At 37.8% G+C, this 21,412-nt stretch overlaps 1 protein-coding gene across 1 annotated transcript in view; it reads left to right on the forward strand.

Moving 5' to 3' along the window:
- The window catches only part of adgrl3.1 (adhesion G protein-coupled receptor L3.1), a 167,142-nt gene that overhangs the window by 99,899 nt on the left and 45,831 nt on the right, over positions 1 to 21,412 (forward strand). The window contains exons 8-10 of the mRNA XM_055158568.1: positions 11,421 to 11,816; positions 13,081 to 13,184; positions 14,966 to 15,151. Of these exons, the coding sequence (XP_055014543.1) occupies positions 11,421 to 11,816; positions 13,081 to 13,184; positions 14,966 to 15,151 (686 nt within the window). The remainder of the gene's footprint in view (positions 1 to 11,420; positions 11,817 to 13,080; positions 13,185 to 14,965; positions 15,152 to 21,412) is intronic.

Below are 21,412 nucleotides of genomic sequence, written 5' to 3' on the forward strand. Positions count from 1 at the left end.
TTGATGAACAAAGCCTTAAAAATATTCATGTACCAGCATCTTCTAGAAAGGAAAAAAAAAAAAAAAAAGGTAGAAGTGTTTGACTGTTTGTAAATAACTTCAGCGTATGTGTGCCTGATTCGTATATTGAATTTGTAATGTTAGCTCATGTGAACAGTAAAAAAGTAGCAGTTGGTATTAGTAGGTATTAGAGGAGTGCTAAAATATTAAAATATCGAGTTCAGTTTCGTTACTGTGGGCTGCTGTATCGATATATTGCCAAGTGCTATAGTTTGGATGTTTCTTCGGTTTATGCAACACAATTGACCACTCTCAAGGGGTTTAACAAATAAATACCTTTGTTAAAATGTATTTGGTTCTTAAAAATTGTGATATATATTTATAGTAGAATATCATTCACAATGTATCGCTTTTCGTATGTATCACCATATCGTGATAATATCGTATTGTGAGTCATTTATCAAGTATCACATCGAATCGTGAGGGACCCTGTGATTCCCTAGCCAGGCTGGTTCCACCTAGTGCCTCCGCTCAATTTCATTTCTCTTTAGCGACTAAGTCAGGAATCAGAATACACTAGACAGTATATAGTTTGCAAGAATCCCGGAAGTTGTAGACCGCGCACCGGCCAATCAGCAAAGAGCTGTGTAGCCATGATGTCAAACTCAAGCGCCTGTCTGGGCTCTTTTTGTGGTCCTGCACAACAGTAAACAAAGTGGTTGGTATGGATGTAGACAAAGCCATACATTCTGTGTTGGCAACGATTCCCGGGATCAAGGATTTAAAGCTGGAACAAAGAGAATGTTTGGTGAATTTTATCAAAGGGAAAGACGTTATTGCCCTTTTTCCTACGGGTTTTGGCGACCAAATAGCAGAGATTGGTTAAATAAAAAAAAGTCCCCCCCATGGTCGAGTGAACGAATCCTAATACTCCGAGGTCAGACAGTTTCCACGAAGTGAAACCACTTGATGAATCAGGCTAGTGATTCCCAGCCATAGTAGTTATCAGTTTCATTGTATCATCCTGTCATAGTTTTTGCTTGTTGTTGTTGTTGTTGTTTTTTTTGCAGTGTATCGATTGTGTAACAGCATTAATAAAATAACTGGACTAGAGCTGCAGTTGCCATTCTCTATTTAATAAATTCCCATTGACCCATTACTTCTTCCACTTTTGCTTACAAAGCCCGTGTCAATGTTCAATGCACTCCCATTATTACCACAGCTTTATTGTTGTGGAGTGTTTGTTCAAGCTGTTTATTGTATAATTTTGGAAGACACTGTGTCGGTAAACTCCATAAAACCTCTTTCACTCGTAAATACTCACTCAACTGTTACACTGTTGTTCATTGTCAGCCAAATGCCTACAGTGCCAAAAGTCATATCCCCCATCTTAATAGCAGGCTAATCAGTGATTGGCATTGTAATCTATTCAAATGCACTTATATCGGGGTGACCTCTGTTTGCTTCTCTTGCCACTCTGTCAGTTTAAGGAAATTTAGAGCTTCACCCTTGAACCCTTAATGGCCTGAATCACAGAGATCCATTTCCTGAAGGAAGTCAAGCATAGAGTGTGCATTGTTTTAACCCTCAGTCTCTCTACTTATTTACTCCGTCCTTTCCCCCTCCCCTTGTCTTGGCACCAGATTGCAATCAAGCAACATGACAGGAAATGCTGAAAACGAGCCAAAGTGGTTAATGGTTGGAGCGGAGACCCTCTTCCACCAGAACACTGATTGCACTAGGCTTCTGCACACTTCCACATTACCACAACAGGATTTGTTTATAGGAAAGTCATTGATAGAGTTCCAGTTTGCCTAGTTGATAACAAATTTTGAATTGTGACATATTGTTGAAGCAAATATAGATGATAAACGATAATATTGAAACTCATTTATGACTCATTTATGTAAAAAAAAACATGAGTTGCAATAAATAAATAGCAGAATGAAACAATTTTGTGCTTAGTTTGTATCTATAAGACACATGGAAGTTATTAATTCCACCTTTGATGGTTTAAATCTTATCATATAGCTAAAAATAACCAAAAAATTTCTAGTAGGGCAAAGAAATTGTACACGCAATAAAGCCCCAATCGTGAGCGCTCAAAAAATATTGTTCCGGTTTTCATATATTGAATGACAAGGTGAGATAGTTTTCATCATACATTTATCGTGCCATCTTGCCATCTAAAACCAAACATAGTAGTATCATTCGGTATTTAGTTATATCACAAATTTTAGATGCATTTTGAAGCATTTTGTAACATTGTTTAGAAAAATGGAGCTCGCGGTAGTGGTGATAGTACATCTCGCCCTCCCGCTGAGATTCACTATCACTTCTACCTGGGAATCCTGGCCCATAGAGGACACACCATTGTTACTGCTATATTTTTTGTAGTCGCTGTAATAATCGCTATAGGTATGCACTGTACACACACCACATTTATACGACCTTCATGTTGATGGACGAGCTCTCTAACCACTAAGCCACTGTCTCCCCAGGGTTTATAATGTTTGCATTTATAGGGAGCATGCACTTGTGATGTTAATTATTTGAACTTCAGGCTAAAAATATGACAGCTTTCTAGCAGTTTGTGGTACTAATTGCATTATGCCCCAGCACCCTTCTGGTCGGTCACAGTAGGATTAGTTTATGGGTAAAGTCCTTGATAGACTTCCAGATTCCCTCCACACCACACACGCTGGCCTGGCCTACATACCGGCCTGAGTCTCCTTTGTTTCGCTGCCACCATATTATTCCAGGTCCATCCACCATGCCGCCTATCTCCTGCTCTCCCAAATAGATTACGACACGACGGCCTCAGGAGAGCACCCACTCGGCTTCACTGAGTGGGGTGCACCTGTTCCCTGCCTGCGCTGTGTCCTTATCGATTGGGCTGCCCCTACCAGGCGGGCGGGCTAGCGGGCGGGATAGCGGGTGGGCTCTGTGTGCTCCTGGCCTGCTCACTGCGTCCTCTGTGCCAAGCAGCAGATTGGCAAATTAAGCAGACCCAGGCAGAACAACAGGGAGGAGAGGAAACCCACCGCCTCATAGAGAGTGGAGGCAAAGGCTACGCAGTCGACACTATTACTTACAATGTGTTAACATGCTGAGCACTTAAAATGCCACATCCATTGGTAAGAGCATAATGATTTAGGCTAAGATTTTACTAATACCTAAGTACTTTTATTGTCTGTCTAAGTGCAATTTAAAGTGTACTCTGCACATTTTCTGGAGGCATAGGTCACGTAGGTCGCATAATGTTGATGTTATGCTTTGCCTAGTATATTCCACAGTATGGCATTATTGTTTATCTTGCATTTATTCATTACAGATGTTTTTTCATGTGCAAAAAAGCAAAAGAGAAACTTGCACTCTTACTGTGTGTGGGGTTACCGCTCCACAGATTTGACCTGTAACTTGGCCTGTGCTTGTTTCCATGGAGATAGACAAATTTATTGCTATACTGAGGAGTACTGTAGATAAAGGAATAACCATGAAGACCAGAAAAAACACATACATAGCACAATAGGGCATGTTCTTAGTTTTTGAATGAATGGTGAAAATTGTATTGAAATGTAATGAAATATAATTCTTCGTAAGTTCTGTTTGAATGTCCACTTGGCTGCACTGCTATTTTTTGTATTATTTTCTATTAAATTAAACATGTATTTTTTGTTGTTGTTGTTGTTCTAATTTGTGTATAGTTGGATTTGTGCTGAAGGTGGTTCAAACCTTTGGAGATATGCAATGTTATTATGCAACCGACTCGAGAAGTGTGCATGCGAGACTTTGGAACGTGACTGTGCCTGGCAGCCATTTTGAGGGAGGCTCTATTAGTTGAGGTTGTTTTTCTATCTCCGACTATCTAGCTTTGAAGTGCGTCGCTCTGTTTTATCAGTGGGGCTCGAGCAACTTGCCATGAGCTTTGTGTGTGTGCGCGTGTGTGTGTGCGTTCAAATGCGTGTTGTTGAGCCATAGGGCCAGTGTCTTATCTCAGAATGCAGCTCTATTGGATGTCTGTGGCCGTATCCAGCCTAGAAAGCCCTGCACCCTCTGGCCAGATAATCTTTGGCTTTTGCTCCTGTGGATCCATACCTCCCCATGGTTTGCATAGGGGCACACAATATTTTGGAAAACAATTATACGGTGTTTTATGCAACAATAAGAGTAGCATTGATGGTTTGGTCAGTGTTTTGATAATATAAGATCAAATGATTTTATTTTTTTTTGTACTCATGGTTGCAGGGCTCCAAACTCACTACTTGACACCTACACATCTATATTAAATACTGAATCAGAGCTAATAAAATATTGTCAAACTAAAACTATTTTTGAAATTGAATAACATATTATATTGTTCGATACATTTAGACAAAGACTGAGTGAGTTCATAGATTCAAATGTTCAATATTACTATAGTTGCATAGTGTTACATAATACAGTTACCTAGTTCAAAAATGGAAGAGTGTATTTCAATAACTGTACGACTTTGCTATTCCACAACATTGTACATTGCTTTACAATTAATATAGTGAATAAATAAAGGACTCTAATAAGACTAGCTGGCCCTCGGGTACAGCTAATGGGTATCCTAATAACAGATACAAATAAACAAATATACTAATTTTAAATCAATTTAAATGTAATATATTGTTTGCAGACGAATGCACAATACATTTTTCTCTTGATGCACAGTGACATTTTCATGAGACAGTACCCTAGTAAAATACAACAATCAAATAACTTTTTCTTCCCAAACTGCATATGAAAACCCTCTCCTCTGGCTTTGTACCTTTTGTGGGCTGATTTTTTGGAGTCCACGAGTCCGTATAGAGAACAAAGGAGAGTGTTTGCAGATTTGACATGTGGCAATGTGCGGGCATAGGCTGACTGACAATAGACTGACATGTCCACGGGCGCACGGCTGCTCCCTCACCTTCCCCCAAGCGCGCTGTCAGACGGAGGAGTCCACAAACCAAACAAACCCTAATACAATATATATAATGAAAATTGTTTACAAAATTATTTTTAAACTGCAGGGACAATTAGAAATAAGAAATAAATTATGGAAAGATGGAGTTTGAAGTGTTGCCATAGAGATGGAGAGTTGAATATAGATTTGTTGCTCTTGCTAGACTTAGAAATTGGATGTCTGCCAATTATCTGAGTGCATTTTTTTCTCATAACTTGACTGTGTGCTACCTTCATATTTTGTAATTATGCTCTGTGGAATAAAGCAATTGAAACAAGGAAATAAGTAGTTGTAATAGCTGTAGTAACTTCTGATAGCTATTGTGTACGGTTAGTTTCATGCCAAGATTATCTGCAATATTGTTGTGTCTTTACCTTAAAAGACCTCAAACTTTAGCCTGTATCAGATTAGAATTTTTCTTTTTTGAGCAGTTTATGTTTTGAAAATATACAAATGATAAAATATGTGCTGCATTTTATCAAGCCTGAATGTACAACCTTGAACAAAATAATTCATGATAAAGCTGGACGTGGTCCTTGGGGCAGTGAGCCAGTACTGCAGCAAGAGAAGAAAAATCATTTGTGCTGTTAAGTCGTGTGCAAGGAAGGCCATTGTTAGCATATGTTTACTAGTTCTGATTTGCCTTCTGTGATGCATGTTAGTGTATATCAGACAAAAGTTCCATAGTCAAGAAAGCATCTATATTGCCATGTTCAGAGCCTACTTAAATACTAATCTCAACTGAAACTAATGAAACAAAGTATTAATATGAGCAGATACTGACACTGAGAAATGACATTTACTGCAATATTAGAACTGACTAGTAACATCATGGGGGTGTCCACTCTGACTGCCCCACAGATCATCTTTGAACAGTCCTTTGTGAGACAGGCTCTGAAAACCATCAGAGACTCCCTCATGTGCTCAACACACAGAGCTCCTGCAGTCTAGTCATAAACAAGGTTCCTTTATGCAAAAGTATCAAACGTCGTTTGTACACCAGTCCATAAACATTATTAACAACATGGATTGACAGTGCAGATGTGTGGAGCCTGCGGGATGTCCAGTTCTACTCATTTTCTTGTTTTTGTTATGTCATGTCTGTATGTAAATGCTATTGACCCCCGCTCGAAGCCATATTTCTCCATGAGGAGATGAAATAAACAAAACCTGAAACTATTGTTAGACTACATGGCATTTTATGCTGGAAATTTAGTTTTGTTTTTATTATGGAAGTATCGAAATTGATATCAAGCCTTATCCCTAAAAGAAAAAAAGAGTTTGCATTATTTCCTGCTTTCTTTAAAAAATAAATGTTTTTCTATTTGTTCATTGTAACCCAGAACAACCCCAGAATAAAGAGCCATGTGCATCACTGTATGACATTTTGAGATCCGATTGACTGCGGCCCACCTGTGTGTTTCCCATCTGAACAAGCTGTATTAAAACTGTGCATGTGCCAAAAAATCTATGCATGTGAATTCTACCGACATGCCAAAGAGTGTGTGCTTATTTTCCTCCTTTCCTGGTTTGAAAATCAGCTATCCCAGCTTTAATTCACTCTTACTTACATCTGTGCCCTCCTCACATCGCTGGCCTAGCGTAGTCCCATGCAAAGAGTGCAGCGTTTAGGTTCGCTGACATCACAAAGTTGTCATATTATATTTATTCAAGTCTACCCCAAACCTAAATGCAGGAAGATGTGTCAGTTCCCATGAGTACAACCCCCAGCCTTGTGCTCCATCAATGTTGCATGAGTGTGTTATGTCAGCCCATCTTCTCCACGCATCTCCTCTTTGATGAACACTTCACTTCACGGCCTGATTTTTTATTCACAGCAGACACACATAAAGGGAGTGTGGAAGAATCTGATAGAAATGCAGACAGGTACAGAGCGTGGCAGGAAGAGGCAATCAAATCAGGTGTAAATGTCAAGACTGTATACTGAATGATTCAATAATGCTAATGTAAATAGACACTCAGACTTACTCCTGCATTACTGCTAATTCTACCACTACTAACAGTTCTATGAAATCTACTGAGCTGCTACTACTTAGTATAATACACAATGCTGTTACTGTTCTAGTATTAGTACTTAATTTAATACTGCTTTACAAGGGCATCATTTGGCCTCCCACCTGAAGGTCAGATTGAGCAAAAGAGATGTGTAATTTTAATAAGGAATTACATAGTATTGTTACACAAATACATGCTTTATTTTGATATTAAGTAGGCCTGCACCATATACTGTATATATAAACAGACATAGCCAAACCTCTAGCTGCCGCGTTCCAAATAGGAAGTAAGCATGAGGGCGCTTCCGGCTCCTGCGACTCTAGCTCCAATTGTCTTCACACTGGAAAATTGTCACATCTGTCGCTGTAACTGCTGCAGTGAGCTGCTTCATTTTGGCCTTAAAATGTTCATATTCTACCTGATTCTGGTGTTTTTATTTTACTATTTTGTACATAAATAAATTCCTGTTCCTTATATGGACCTGACTCCAAATTTACTCCTATACCAGCAAGCCTCATGCGCTTCATTTGACTGCAGCTGAACGCTACGGGTGATATCACACTTCCTTAGTTTTTATACAGTCAATGTCCTGCACAAAAGAATAGATCTAACCAGAATTGTGTATGTTGCATATATGTTTAAATGTAGCAACAGAATAGAATAGAAATACTGAAAACAAACTGGGTCAGATATATTTACATTCATAGCAGTATTGTGACATGGTGTTCTATGTATAATTATGCAGATATATGATTATGTATTTCATGGAAAGGCCCTAGGTGCTGATGTAAAACTATGATCAATATTGACCATAAGTTCTGTCTCACCAAGTAATAACATGAAGCAATGAAAACCTGTCTTAGACTTAGACAAACTTTAATGATCCAAAAGGGAAATTATTTAGGCACAGTTTACAATATAATATAAAAACACAAGTATAATAATAAATTCAAGAAATAAGAGGCAAAACTAGCAAGAGATTGGTGTCAAATAAGGCATAATTATTTTTTTCATAACTTTTTTTCTGGGGACCCATATTTTAAAAGTCACAAACCTTTGCGACCCAAGTCAATAGATATTATTTGTAAATTTAAAAAAATAAGGGTGAATTTGATTATTATTTAACGTTTAAGACAATATTTTATTGTTGACTGAGTGATCGTGTCTCTCTGAACAATTAGTATTACTCAAGTTTTAAACAATGAAAAACAGTAATTGAACCAGCAATATTGGAACAAAATAGTCAATAAAATAATTACAAAAAGACTGGAAATTATACAAAACATGTCTTATCATTTTAACTTTTCTAATGAGATAGGTGGGCCTGTCTGCATTTTTGTAACGTGTTCCAGCCTAGGGTGCAGGAGGAGAGCACAACATGCATATCAGTGTCAGAACTGTATATTGCAGACCTACATGCAAATTGTGACAAGGTGACCCAAAAAAAAATCTCTTGTGAGGGTCCCAGTCTTTGGGAAACAACGACATAGGGTTATCTATTACATAAGGGTGAGTTGTTGTACAGTTGTATGGAGTTTGATATGAATGTAATTTAGTATCTCTGACTGTCTGAGCGGAGCTGGATTAGCTGTCATATTCACTTTAAATAACATTGAATCTAACAGTTGAATGAAGATAATGTGAAATAGAAAGTAGGTGAGATAGATGCCTAGATCATGTATTGCAGCAGCCCTTTCGAGGCACCTTATACCTACCCTGCTCTTCTTTCTCACCTCCACCGTCACCACCCTATAGTTCAAATGACAGCAGCCGTCAAGCTCACGCACACACTATTACTCTTCCATTGTTGTGGCAGTACCCCTAATAGAGCTTCGAGGAGATAGACACATCCCAGTTTCGTAACTACTGCTCCACACACATACACTTGGGCTCATGCAGATTGACAGCTAGTCCCCAGGCCACCGCTGCCACGCATGATTGATGGCAATGTTCCGTGGAGAACGCGTGAGGCAGAGAGCGGTGATTCTGGAAGTGGCACAGTTTAGGTGCCGGTGTTGTGTGTTGGGGAGAACAGAGTGTACAGGAGGAGCGGAGATGTTACGGGGCTGTCAGTCATCGGGATAGACAGACAGAGAAAGGAAATACACTGGGAGGAAGAGAAGAAGAGTCCCTAATTAAACTTATGGGGAGACGGTAATCTATCTGCCCAAGTTTACCCACACATTGCAAGAAGGCTCTAAAGTAGCAATGGCACACCAAACCTTGAACCATGTTGAAAAATACTGATACAGATTATGGCTGGGAATCACAGGGTCCCTCATGATTCAACACTATATACACGATACATGGCTCATGATATGATATTATCACGATAAAGCGATAAGTATGATAATCAATAAATTGCACATGATACTCTTTGATATGTTGCTGTTTTTTAAGAACCAAGTGTACTTTAATGGTGTTTCTTTGTTAAACCACTACTACAAAGTTTATATAAAACACATCTATTTTACTCATCCAAGGAGTGAATATGTCAAGTGTATTGCATAAATCACTAAATCCACTAAATAAGCAACACAACTGTAGTGCAGTCACAAAAAATGTTAAAAGATACAAAAAAATATAATAGAATATACATACATACATTAAAGATACAAGCGTAACATGTTGTTTTCCCCCTTTAGTCTACTTTACCAGTTTGCACTGTGCCCTATATAATGTAATAAAAATATATAATTAGTATTTCAATTGGATTGGAAAGTGTTCCCTTTAATTACATAGCATTTCCTCTCTGCATCTATTATTGCAGTGTCTGGACCACAAGGCAAAACACTCCAACTGACATTCCACGATAACTGGCATTGGATTATTATAGCTGTCCTAGCTTAAGGGACTTCATTACTCATTCTGAAACTTGCTTCAGAATTTATAACATAATTTTGAGTTTATTTCATAATTTTTCTTTAGTTTTCTTTGCAAATGGTAAATGGTCACTTTTTTATATATAGTGATTTTAAACCTTCAAGGAACTTTACATCTAGGAACCACTTACACATGACTGGAGGTGACATGGGTTAAGTGTCTTTCCCAAGGAAACAATGATAGCATTCATCTGTGACTGTCAATGATGTTCATGATCAGTGGACAAAAGCTATACCAACTGAGCCCAAATAAGTCAGTTTAGTATAAGAACAAAGGAATGTTATCTGTGGGGGTTTTATGGAGAGAGATGCATTTGATTTGCTTATTTTATGCTGTTCACCACAGGAAACACAGACACCATTTGACACCAATTATCCCTGTGCAAACAAAGTACACTTATTGTGCTAATATCACTGTTGATTATGTGACTCATTCACTTGTGAAGGGAAATAAACAGGTGCAAAAGTTACCACAGATAAATTAACTTTTAAATTACTCACTCCAAATTATATAGTAAAGCTGATCATAATAATGCCATATAACCCACAGTACACAATGTTTTGTTTGTGCTGTAATTGCTATCCTAAAAGATATTTTCAAGATTGTTTTATTCACAAATGTACTCAATAAAATAGTCTTTCATGTTAACATATTAAAATGAATGCCTGTTAGAACATGAGTTTTGTAACAGTAAAACATTTATTTAAAAGCTATTCTGGTCCGCGGTGAAGTCTGTATTAACACCATGCTATTCCTGTCTATTCATTAATAAAGTTAGAAAGGAGAATGAGAACTTAACGTGGTCTGATGGTATGTCTGTGATGTATTGCAGCTAAAAAAAAAAAAGAATTTCCTTTGGGATTAATAAAGGATAGCTATCTATTATCTATCAGTCTACATACAACAGTTGTTATTGTGCTATAGGTAGATTCAAAAGTATTAGGATGATAAAATTATTAAAAACATATAAATACACAAAGGTGCTCTATGCAACTTTTCTGGTGGAAGTTCTGCTACCTGCTAGTCTCCATGGAGATGTCATTGCTTTGCCGGGAATGTTCCCTGGTATCACATTAAATATATCCATCCAGCATTTATTCATTACTGGTGTTTCTATTGCTCAAAAATACAGTAATTCCTTCTATGAATAGAGGTGACTCTCCACAGATCTGAATGTAGCGTAGTGCTGTAACCTGCTTGTCTCCCTCGTGAAAGATAGGTTTAATCTATACTGTAAAACATTATAAACAAAGCAATAACATTTCCATGGAGACAAGCAAGTGACGTACCCTCCTCTAGTAATGTTACGCAGTGCACCTTTAAATGCTTAGTGACTTTGCTGAGATGTCTGGGTGAAGCTTCGACAGAGAAAGTGGCTTTAACACTTGTTGTTTCTGTTTCTTTTTGGCAATCGATGTTGAACTTTAGTCCACTGATCCCTGGCTCATCAAAAATCCACAGTAAACCAAAAACAACAGCTCGGTGGGCTCTGGGATGAACAACATCCCTTTTGTCAGAACCTAATGCCTGTGTCTTTTCTTCACAGACTTTCGGCCCCCAGTGATGCCCCCAAACAGAGGAGGGGGAGGAGGCTCTTCTTCTACCAGTCGCACAACAACTACGCGTGCCCCTCCATACTACACCACACCCAGACCTCTCCTCACCACCTCTCCTGGTCAACGCTACCGGACCACCACTACCATACGGCCCCCCATGCTCAACCCTGCTGGGGGGTCGTCATCTGACACCAACCAGATCCCAGACCTAAACCAGAAAGGGCCCGGTCGATCGCCTGCAGTAGTGGTCCAACCTCCAGCCGCCCCCCAGCCCCCTGTGATGCCCCCTCAGGACTTCTGCACGCCCCGGATCACAGCAGATATATCCTGGCCGCGCACCCAGCAGGGACAGCTCGCCAAGCAGCCCTGCCCAGTGGGGACTCTGGGTAAGGACACTCCTGCAAACTGAAACTGTATAGAAGTTACTGACAAAAACATGGACTGATGTAAGTAGCTTTTCATATTGGATTTTTGATCTTTAGCTCAGTTTGAACTACAACAAAGAGGCACCTATAGTATTTTTATGTTGTAATAAAATAGCAAAAGTAAATTCATGAGTTTCAGCTTTTATAGGCAACATTTTGAGGGCTGTTAACCATTCAAAATATAGACATTTTTAATATATAGACTCTTGTTTTCATACTTAATATATTTTTATATATTTAGTATATAGACTCTTGTTTTCATACTCTTAGTATGTTGTTGTTGTGTACTGATGAAAAGGCTGATCTTCTATCAGTTCTTCAGAATATGTCTCCTATGATGAAAATGTATTGGCCCCCTGCCCACCATTACAGTCCTCCTGTTTTCTTATGTGGGCATGTCTTTTCATCCATGTTCCCTCCGCTGTCTTTGGCACCAGATTTAGAATTAGGGCAGCTGTAATGACAGGGGTAATTTTCCATTACCAATGTGACTACAGAGTGAAAAAATAAGAAACTAATTTAAAGCTTTATAGAGAGATACTGTTTTAATAAAATCCTATATTAAAACATGCATGTGTTATCTCAAAATGATGCATCACAATCTCAAAGCAAAGAGCAAGCCAGAAGACTTACTCTTACACTTACAATACAGAGGTATAAACCACTGGTGTGATTTATTTATTAATTCATAAAAAGGGAAAAACTTACAGTGTTTTGCAGTAATACAATGAATAATAAATGGATTAATAAAATGCTTTAGCATTTAGAGTGGTCATCTACATTCTACATTGTACATTGTGATTTTGTCACACCTCAAAGTATGTTTGATTTTACCACTACAGCATGTGAGAACTCACGCCTTGGGTTGTTAACAATTTCTAGTGGTGAATAAATTATTGGTGCATATAGCATTTGCAAACAAAGTGTGGAATAATTAGCTCTATCAAGGATATAGTAGACACTAATATTGTACTGTGCCTGCATATTTGATTTAATTATATAAAGCCTCTCACTACCATTGGACAAGTGGAGGCAAGTGGTCTGTAGGTCTGAAATGAGCTTGAAAAAGGTGTCCATCCACAGTGTATTGTTTTTGATACAGAGTCACACATACTGTTGCTCTTCCCTTTTTTAAGTCTATTAGCACTGGGACATGTTGTAATATATGTAATGTGCAGGCTGAAAGACACTGTCTGATTGTCTCTGCTGTGTGCTGGTCTTACAGGCGTGGCTACGTACATGTGCATGTCCCATTTGGGCTATTGGGATCCCCAAGGCCCGGACCTCAGCAACTGCACATCGCCTTGGGTCAATCACATCATGCAGAAAGTAAGTAATAGAAGAAGAAGAAGCACAGTTTAAAGCTACATGTTCTATGGATACAGTCCCGGAGCTGTTTTGTCACGCATGAAGACACATTGACCACAGGGAAAGATTTAGGCCACCCATCCATTCTCTACTTGTTAGCCCAAACTCACATGAAGAGACTGTATTTAGCCACTGGGAGTAGGAAAATAAGGTCATTGTTAACTGCCATCATAATAGGATCAGAGATGGATGTACTGCCAGTAAAATAATGTTATTCGAAGAACACTCTAGAAGTTCCTTTGTCTACCCTGTATGCATGTATGTATGTACTGTAATCAGTTTACCAATACAACATTTCAAAATCGATTTAGGTAACTAAGGAAAAAACTCAAGACAGTAGATATTACCATATAGTCAAATGTTATTACATTTTTTAAGTACCAATACTTAGCAGGCTGAAGAACTGAAACATAATAACCCAAACATGTATTATACCTTTTACAGTAAAATGACAAGTGTTGTTCCGTAAATTAATCAGTCTGTATCTAATTTTGTAAAATTTCCTAATAAACTGTCTCTTTTGTCTCTCAGTGGTATAGAATGACTGGACCTCTTTTGGGCTATTAATCAGTCTTGATTTGATCCTGGTTTGATCTTGTTCAGACCCTGGCCTCGTTTTTAGTTCTGGGTTTAGTCTTAGTTTAGTCTCAGTGTGTTTGGAGTGAAAGCGCAGCCTTAGTGAATGGGCATAGCATTTTTAACACAGTGCATCATTACTGTACAGTACTGTATGTTATTTTCGCTCGGAGATTTTGGTTTAACTTGTCCCTCCTCTCAACATAGTGGATCTAATTTGGGCTCAGAATGCAGCACAATGTTGGGGGCTTTGGCTGTGTGTAAGATGAAGATGAGAGAAAAGGGCAGTGCAAAGTTAGTTTCTGTAAAATGTTCTTACATGTTTTTGTGAAAGCACATAAGCCCCGGGAATACCCACAATGCATCCCTCTGTATCTGTAGCACTAATTCACTTTTTACGCTCGTCTTCCCCTGCCGCAGACGTCTTTTCAATTCTCCATTTTCCGTGCTGCCCTTTTGCAGGCTACCCATCTTCTCTTGTCCTTTCATCTTTGCATCAGTCTTTACAGCGTTGTTTTTTTTTTCAATCTCTGACTTTCACCTCTTCTTCTGATATGTTTAACATTTTTGACCATTTGAAGTTCAGCTTGGGTAAGAAGACTGCCTTGTGGTCAAGTTGAATGCGTGTGTGTGATTACCTTGTATACTATCTGTGGAAACTGATGTATTTAAATTTGAAATGTTGAGCAGTTTATTAATAAAAGCTATACAGATGTGGACAAATTATTCAAATTATGTGCTTGCGTAAAATTGACCTGTACAAGATCAGGAACAAGTAGAAAATGGTTACTTAAGTGAAATCATCCTACTTCTATTTCTACATCTTGAAACAGATTGCAGTATGTGCATAAAATGTGTACATTAATGAAAATACTTTCATTAATGAAAATTCAGATTACATAAATTGTTCTATTATAAACCAAGCAATGTATTGATTCAGTTCATTTATGACGACTGCTACTACAGCTACTTCTGTCTCCACAATTCCTATTCCTGTCATCAAAAATGTTTTAATGCAAACGTGTCAGTCAACTTCAGCAACATTTTAAGTAGTCATTCAAATACTGTATAACAAAACCTTTACTCAATTCAAGTTGCTCAAATATGTACCTAACTAAATCACCTCTCCAACTCTCTTACCTTATTTCCCCTTGACTGTTTTCCAGCTGCGCTCAGGTGAGACAGCTGCCATAGTGGCCCGAGAGCTGGCAGAGCAGACCAAAGGGCTGCTAAGGCCTGGAGACGTGCCCTCCACAGTCAGAGCCATGGCCCAGCTCGTCGAACTCCTGGATGTCCAGCTAAGGAACCTGACCCCAGGAGGCAAGGACAGCGCCGCCCGCAGTCTCACCAAGGTAACACTGTCCGGACAAAGACCCGGAGAGGAGGTCAATGCGCCTGAGTGATGGAATGGAATTTTTCTTTTATTTATTTATTTTTGTACTTGAGGCTCTAGGTAGACAGGGAGATGAATGAGCTGGGAAGAAAATGGAAAACATTGAAGGACAGTTTTAAATGATATTTTTGATAAATGACAATTGTGGTGAGTTTTCAATCTGACATTCATTCTTCAAAGGTTGCAAAGTTTCCTTTCAGAGAAACATCCGGTATAAAACAAGACTATGAAGAAAAAAATATCAGTTATAGCAAGCACTGAGTAATAAAATTGAACTGAACCTTTTTCTTCTGAAATATTGTTATGAACTTGAGCAAACACTGACCAAAGCAATTGGCAATCAGCAAAGTATTTCATTTTATTAGTTGTGAACATATATTACACTGTGTTTGTTTATGCAATCAAACTATATGGTATATACACTACTAGTCAAAACTTTGGACTCACCCTCTCTTATTCACTGTTTTGTTTTTTTTCTATATGTTTAGTACCATAGAAATTTTATATACATACAGAATACATCAAATATAAGAAGTGAGATGCATGAAATTATGTTTCGGTTCGGAAAAACCCCAGAAGTGCGAGTTCAGGCAGCAGCCAATCAGCAACGAGTCATACATTCTGTGTTGGCAATGATTCCCGAGATCGAGGATTTAAAGTCAAAGCTTCTGACGGGATTTGGGAAAAGCTTGATATACCAGTCAGCCCCGTTAGCAGAGCATTACATACATCACGACCAAATAGTAGAGATTGGTTAAATAAAAAAGTGCCCACTTACCGCAGAGCGAACGAATCCTAATGCTGTGAGATCAGAAGGTTTCCACGAACTGAAACCGGCTGATGTATCAGGCTAATAAAATGTAGAAAGTAGTAAGGAAAAAATAAACAAAATATTGCATGAGAGCGTGTATCCAAACTTTTGATAGTAGTGTGGTAGTGTATGTCTAAACAGCACCAGTCAGAAGTTTGGCCACGCCCTCTCATTCAGTGTTTTGTTTCTTTTTTTCTTACTACTTTCTACATTTTAGATATGTATATCAAAATGATCAGTAGAAAACTGTAAACATATAAAAACTATTTTACACCAAATGCAAGGGTGAGGCCTAACTTTTGACTGGTAGTGTAAGTAGCCTATAAAGTTCTCCTTGCACAACATTCTAAATTGTGTGCACCTTGCATGTGACTACAGCCACCACAGTGAAAACAATAGATTCCCCCTCACTCCTTTTCTCCTCCTGTCTGCACCTCTCTATTAGCAGCACTGAATGAACAGCACCACCAATTCATCTGTGTTGAGCTGTTGACCAAATGGCCTGTTAAAGGTTGAATTAGTAGAAAAGCTCTCCCCAGAAAACAAAAACGGTCCTCCCTTCTCCAGTAATGATCCAATTATGTATACCTAATTGAGTAATAGGCCAGCTTATTATGCAAATGTTGGTTAGATCTAAAATGACCAATCATGCACTAGTGGAAGCGTAATTAATGCCATCAATTCACTAGATTCTGAAAGATAGGACAGCGAAGTCAGTGAGACAGGACGCTTTGAAAACAATCTGTGGAACATTGCAGGATACTGTTGTGCTAGAAAGATTGCAAGTGAAACGAATAACAATAACTTCAGCAGGTTTTTGTGAAATGTTAACGAGATGAGTGTGCTTGTGTGTGCTTTTGAAAGGTGTTACTCTGCTAACAGACGCAATTTTCTGAATTTTCAGCTTCAGAAGAGAGAAAGGTCCTGCAGGTTTTTCACACAGGTACTTCCACTTCCTGGTACCCTTGATTACTTTTGCCATTATATAGTCCCACGTTTTTTTGTTATATTTTTTATTTTTTTTACTCCGCATGTAAGCTGCCAAGCTGTGTGCGTGTGATCACACATTGAGATGCTATTTGTAGAAGGCAAAAGTGGCTGCTTTTATTTTATGATTTGCAGTTTCAACCCTTTGAGGAGAATGACTTGTGAATATTGGGTTTACAACTGCAGCTTCAATTTCACCTGCTAGTACTATTGTGATTGCTACAACTAGTGTTATTACATGACAAACACAAATTTTGTTACTGCCGAACCCAGAACTATTGATTAAAAGGTAGAATAAAATTTTTACTAGTATTTTCTAAAAAAAAAAGCAAACAAACAAAAAAAAACAACAACAAACAAAAAAAACTAATCTTATCAAAAGGGACATGTTTAAAAATGTATTTATATGGTTTTGAATACTTAAAAGGATTTTTTGAGTGACCATGAACTTTGCAATATTTCTAATATCTCACTAGCCTACTCATGTACATAAAATTAAACATATCACATATTCAAGGCAAACTAGATAACAATAATACTGAATCATTTGTGGACAACTTTTAACTTTTCTTGAAACTTTTGACCTTTTGAAAGTTTTATACTGTTTCCAGACAATTTCTCACTTTCCTGCTGCAGCAAAGGTGTCTGAAAAGGTGCACAGGTCTCCTCAAAGGGTGTTGTTTGACCAGTATTGTTTTGCTTTCTTTTGCATTCTGAATCAATGGCTCTGATAAGCCATGATCAATATCCATAATAGCTCATCTGTGTTGGCGTGTTGTGTGCAGAATGGTAAACAGGCCTTGCTTGAGCCCCACTATCCATCTCCATTGTGTGGGCCGTCCTCTGTGCAGCCTCTCAGGGAGACGCCTGAGTGTGATGGATATTCGGCCCTGGTTTTGGCCCCATCATGGCCATATTGTTTTAAGAAATAACCTGCTTGTGCTTTTTGGCTTCTTGTTTATATGTTGTTGTCCACCATGTTGTCTGTGCATGACAAACTTGCATATACAGTACATACTAGTGCATTGCACATGTTCAAAGGGTAAAAATGTTATACAGTTTGAATTAATGTATATTATACCAGTTAGGCCTGCATCGATAATTACTATTTCAACTTATCGTTCAATATATGAAAGATAGAACAATAATCTTTTATCCAATCCAATCCACTTTATTTCTATAAGACATTTCCTAAACAAAGACTGTTTCCAAATTGCTGCACTTAGAGAAATAAAAAAATCTACAATTTAATACAATAAAATTTGGGGTCACTATTTATCATGGGTACTTTTTCTTTGCTGTAGTGTGGAGACTTGTCCTATTTTGATAGAGATTTGAGCTGAAACATGTTAAAGATATAACTTCTAACTAGCAAACTGTTTCATTCTGCTTTTTGCTTTAAGGTTGTTATGTCAGTAGCATAAATTAGTTTCAGTATTATCATCTATCATCTATATATACTTAAGCAACATATCACACTTAAAAATGTTTTATCTTGACAGGCATAATACCAGCATCCAATGTTGCAAAAGAATAACAAAACAATGATTTGGATCAGAGCTTATTAGAATACATTAACATGTGCAAGTTCATTCAATATAGCAATTAAAACATATTTTGGTCATAGTAATAATTATTATATAATTGGTAATAGCTTAATTCCCACAGGTGGATCACATAGTTTAGTAGGGATGGGACGAAATACAATTTTCACAAGATACGAGATACGCCATTGGGTCCATGAGAACGAGACTAAATGAGATTTCATCATAATTCCCAATATATGCATTTCACGATTCAGTTTCCAGATTTTCCAACTTTTTTTTTTATCCATTTGATTCATATTTTTGTTTTTATTTTAGTGCTGCTTTTTGGAACTGTAGGAGATGTTACTAAACAACATGTAACCTTTTTTTCCTCAATCCAAATGTAAAGACTTGGATAAAATCTCACAACATCTTTTTTTTCATGTGTGCACATTTCATCTCGCAAGATCTTTCACCATCCCTATAGTTTAGCCTTATAATCTTTGCATGTTCTCAAATGGTACCTCATTCTTTTAACACATATGTAGTCTAAAAATATTTTCTTTCCAGTTTGTCTTGAAACTTCTGATGCAGTCTATCTACAGTATGTCACTCATGTGTGTAATAGGATAAACAAAAACTGGTGTACCTTCTTCATAAATGCTGCTCTGTTCCTCTGCCTCCTTCTCCCCATACACACACACACACACACACGGTGATGGGCTAGCTCTTTTTCTCCTGATGCAGGCTTTTTTCCACTCTCCCAGGAAAAGTCTGAACGTCAGCACTACTCAGCAATGTCACATCATACAACATGGCTCAGGACGATATGCAAGCTGACACACACACATACACACACACACACACACAACATGTTACATACATAAATTTATTTCTGTCTACTGATCTAATGTGTCTGCCCATATACACATCTACGCCTGTTTTGGTTACTTTGGCCAGTGGAGGATAGGCCTGTCACAATAACAAATTTTGAGGTTTGATCTATTGCTGGAGTAAAATACACCATAAATGATAATATTGAAACTAGTTTATGCCACTTACACAACAATTCAAGAGCAGATTTAAACCAAACACAATTCTATTCTACAGTATTGTTAAAAACCATGAACTGTAATAGATAAACAGCAGAATGAAGCACTTTAGTGTTTTTAGTTTGCATCCGTAATGAGTCAAAGAAGTTATTAATTCAACCTTTTGTGGCTTAAATCTTACCATATAGCCAAAAATAATCAAAAATTTCTCAGTAGCACGAAGAAAATGTTGTTCCAGTTTTCATATATTGAACGATAAGTCAGTGTAGTAATCACCGTGACAGGCCTAGTGGAGGGGCAGTGGAAGAAAAGTGTTTCTAGGTTACTATTGTTTATATATTTTTAAACAATTTTAATAGAAATATACAAGGTTAGGTTTTCTTGTAGTAGTCAAAAATCCACTTTGAAACATCCACATTAGTTATGAATTTGCATTGGTGGTTGAACTCTGCATGCCTTTTGCTTTGAAATCTGACATTCTGAATCTTTAAATGTCCTTTTAGAAATTTTAAGCTAACTAAATACCTGCACAAGACCATGCAATATTTTATTCTTGTTCATAATCTGTTAGATCTGCAAAACTATACTGATAGTGACCATGAGATTATTGTGTTTTATTTCATTCTAGTGTTGTTCTGATAATTTTTTTTTTGTGATCCAATCCAATACCGATACTTGACCTTCGTGTACTTGCCATTAACAGTCCGATACCATAGTGTGAAGAAGCAGACTAAGGCTACTCAGAGAGTACAAGAGTACAAGAGCAATAAATACTTCAACTAAAAGGCTATCTCTAAAGAAAATCTAGAAGAATAAATTTGATTTTGAGAACTGAAGTGTTAAGAGTCAAATATATAATGCTTTTGACCATAAGTAGTGCTGACTTAAGCACTTTTCTAATTTGTTACTTTCTACCACAGTGCATGGATCAAACCAACAGTGAGGCCTGTAAAAAGACCCTCGTCCTTGGAGCACATGGCGAATTATGAAAAGTTAAACAAAGTGAGAGTTAGTGCTGTTGCTGTTGTTGTCAGACTGCACTCTCCATAGCGCAGTTTTTCTACTAAACTGAGCGTCCACACTAAAGGCTAAATGAAGATGTCAAAGAGGCAACATAATTGTCCTTTCTGTCATTATCAGCATGTTTTAAGCATCCATAGTTTACATTTAACCTCTTCTGGCTGTTGGCGGTAGCATTAGCCACTGATGTAAACAACAGCTGCACTCACAAGTCCTTATTGTGGAAAATACAGAGTGGTATCGGATCTGTGATTTGGTCTGAGTACTCGTTGATGCTGGTACCTGAAAAATTTACAGTATCGGAGCTTTTGCCAATGCCAGTATCATATTGGATCAACCCTATTTCATTCACACATATTTAAAACACAAATCCTGGCTGGTTCTTCTCTCAAACGGAAAACACTCTGCTCCACCTTGTGATGATAATACAGGAAGAGCTCCACTGTGTTTTTAAACTCCATACACCTTCACTAGAATCATTTGGATCAGTTCGGCCCAGCAATTGCCAATCTTTACTAAACAAAAGATAAAAGGTAGCTGTTGACTTGACAACTACCGCTTCATGACATGACAAGGTGGAACAGAGCATTTTGGCTTTGGAGATGTAGACAGACTAATAATAAAGGATTACTCAAACGTGAATGAAACAAAACACAACTCCAGGTATGTTTGTGATCAGGTAACAACATTATAACATGGCTTAAAGCTCACAAGAGTAACCTTTGCGTAATATAGGACCTTTAAAGTCTGTATAACCCTGTAGCACTCTTATAATACTACCAAGTCTGTTTTTCACTTCAGTAATCACTGTCAGGTCTATTTAT

Source organism: Boleophthalmus pectinirostris, unplaced genomic scaffold (genome assembly GCF_026225935.1).
Source record: "Boleophthalmus pectinirostris isolate CB_2022bp ecotype Guang Dong unplaced genomic scaffold, ASM2622593v1 HiC_scaffold_22, whole genome shotgun sequence".
Classification (NCBI taxonomy): Eukaryota; Metazoa; Chordata; class Actinopteri; order Gobiiformes; family Gobiidae; genus Boleophthalmus; species Boleophthalmus pectinirostris.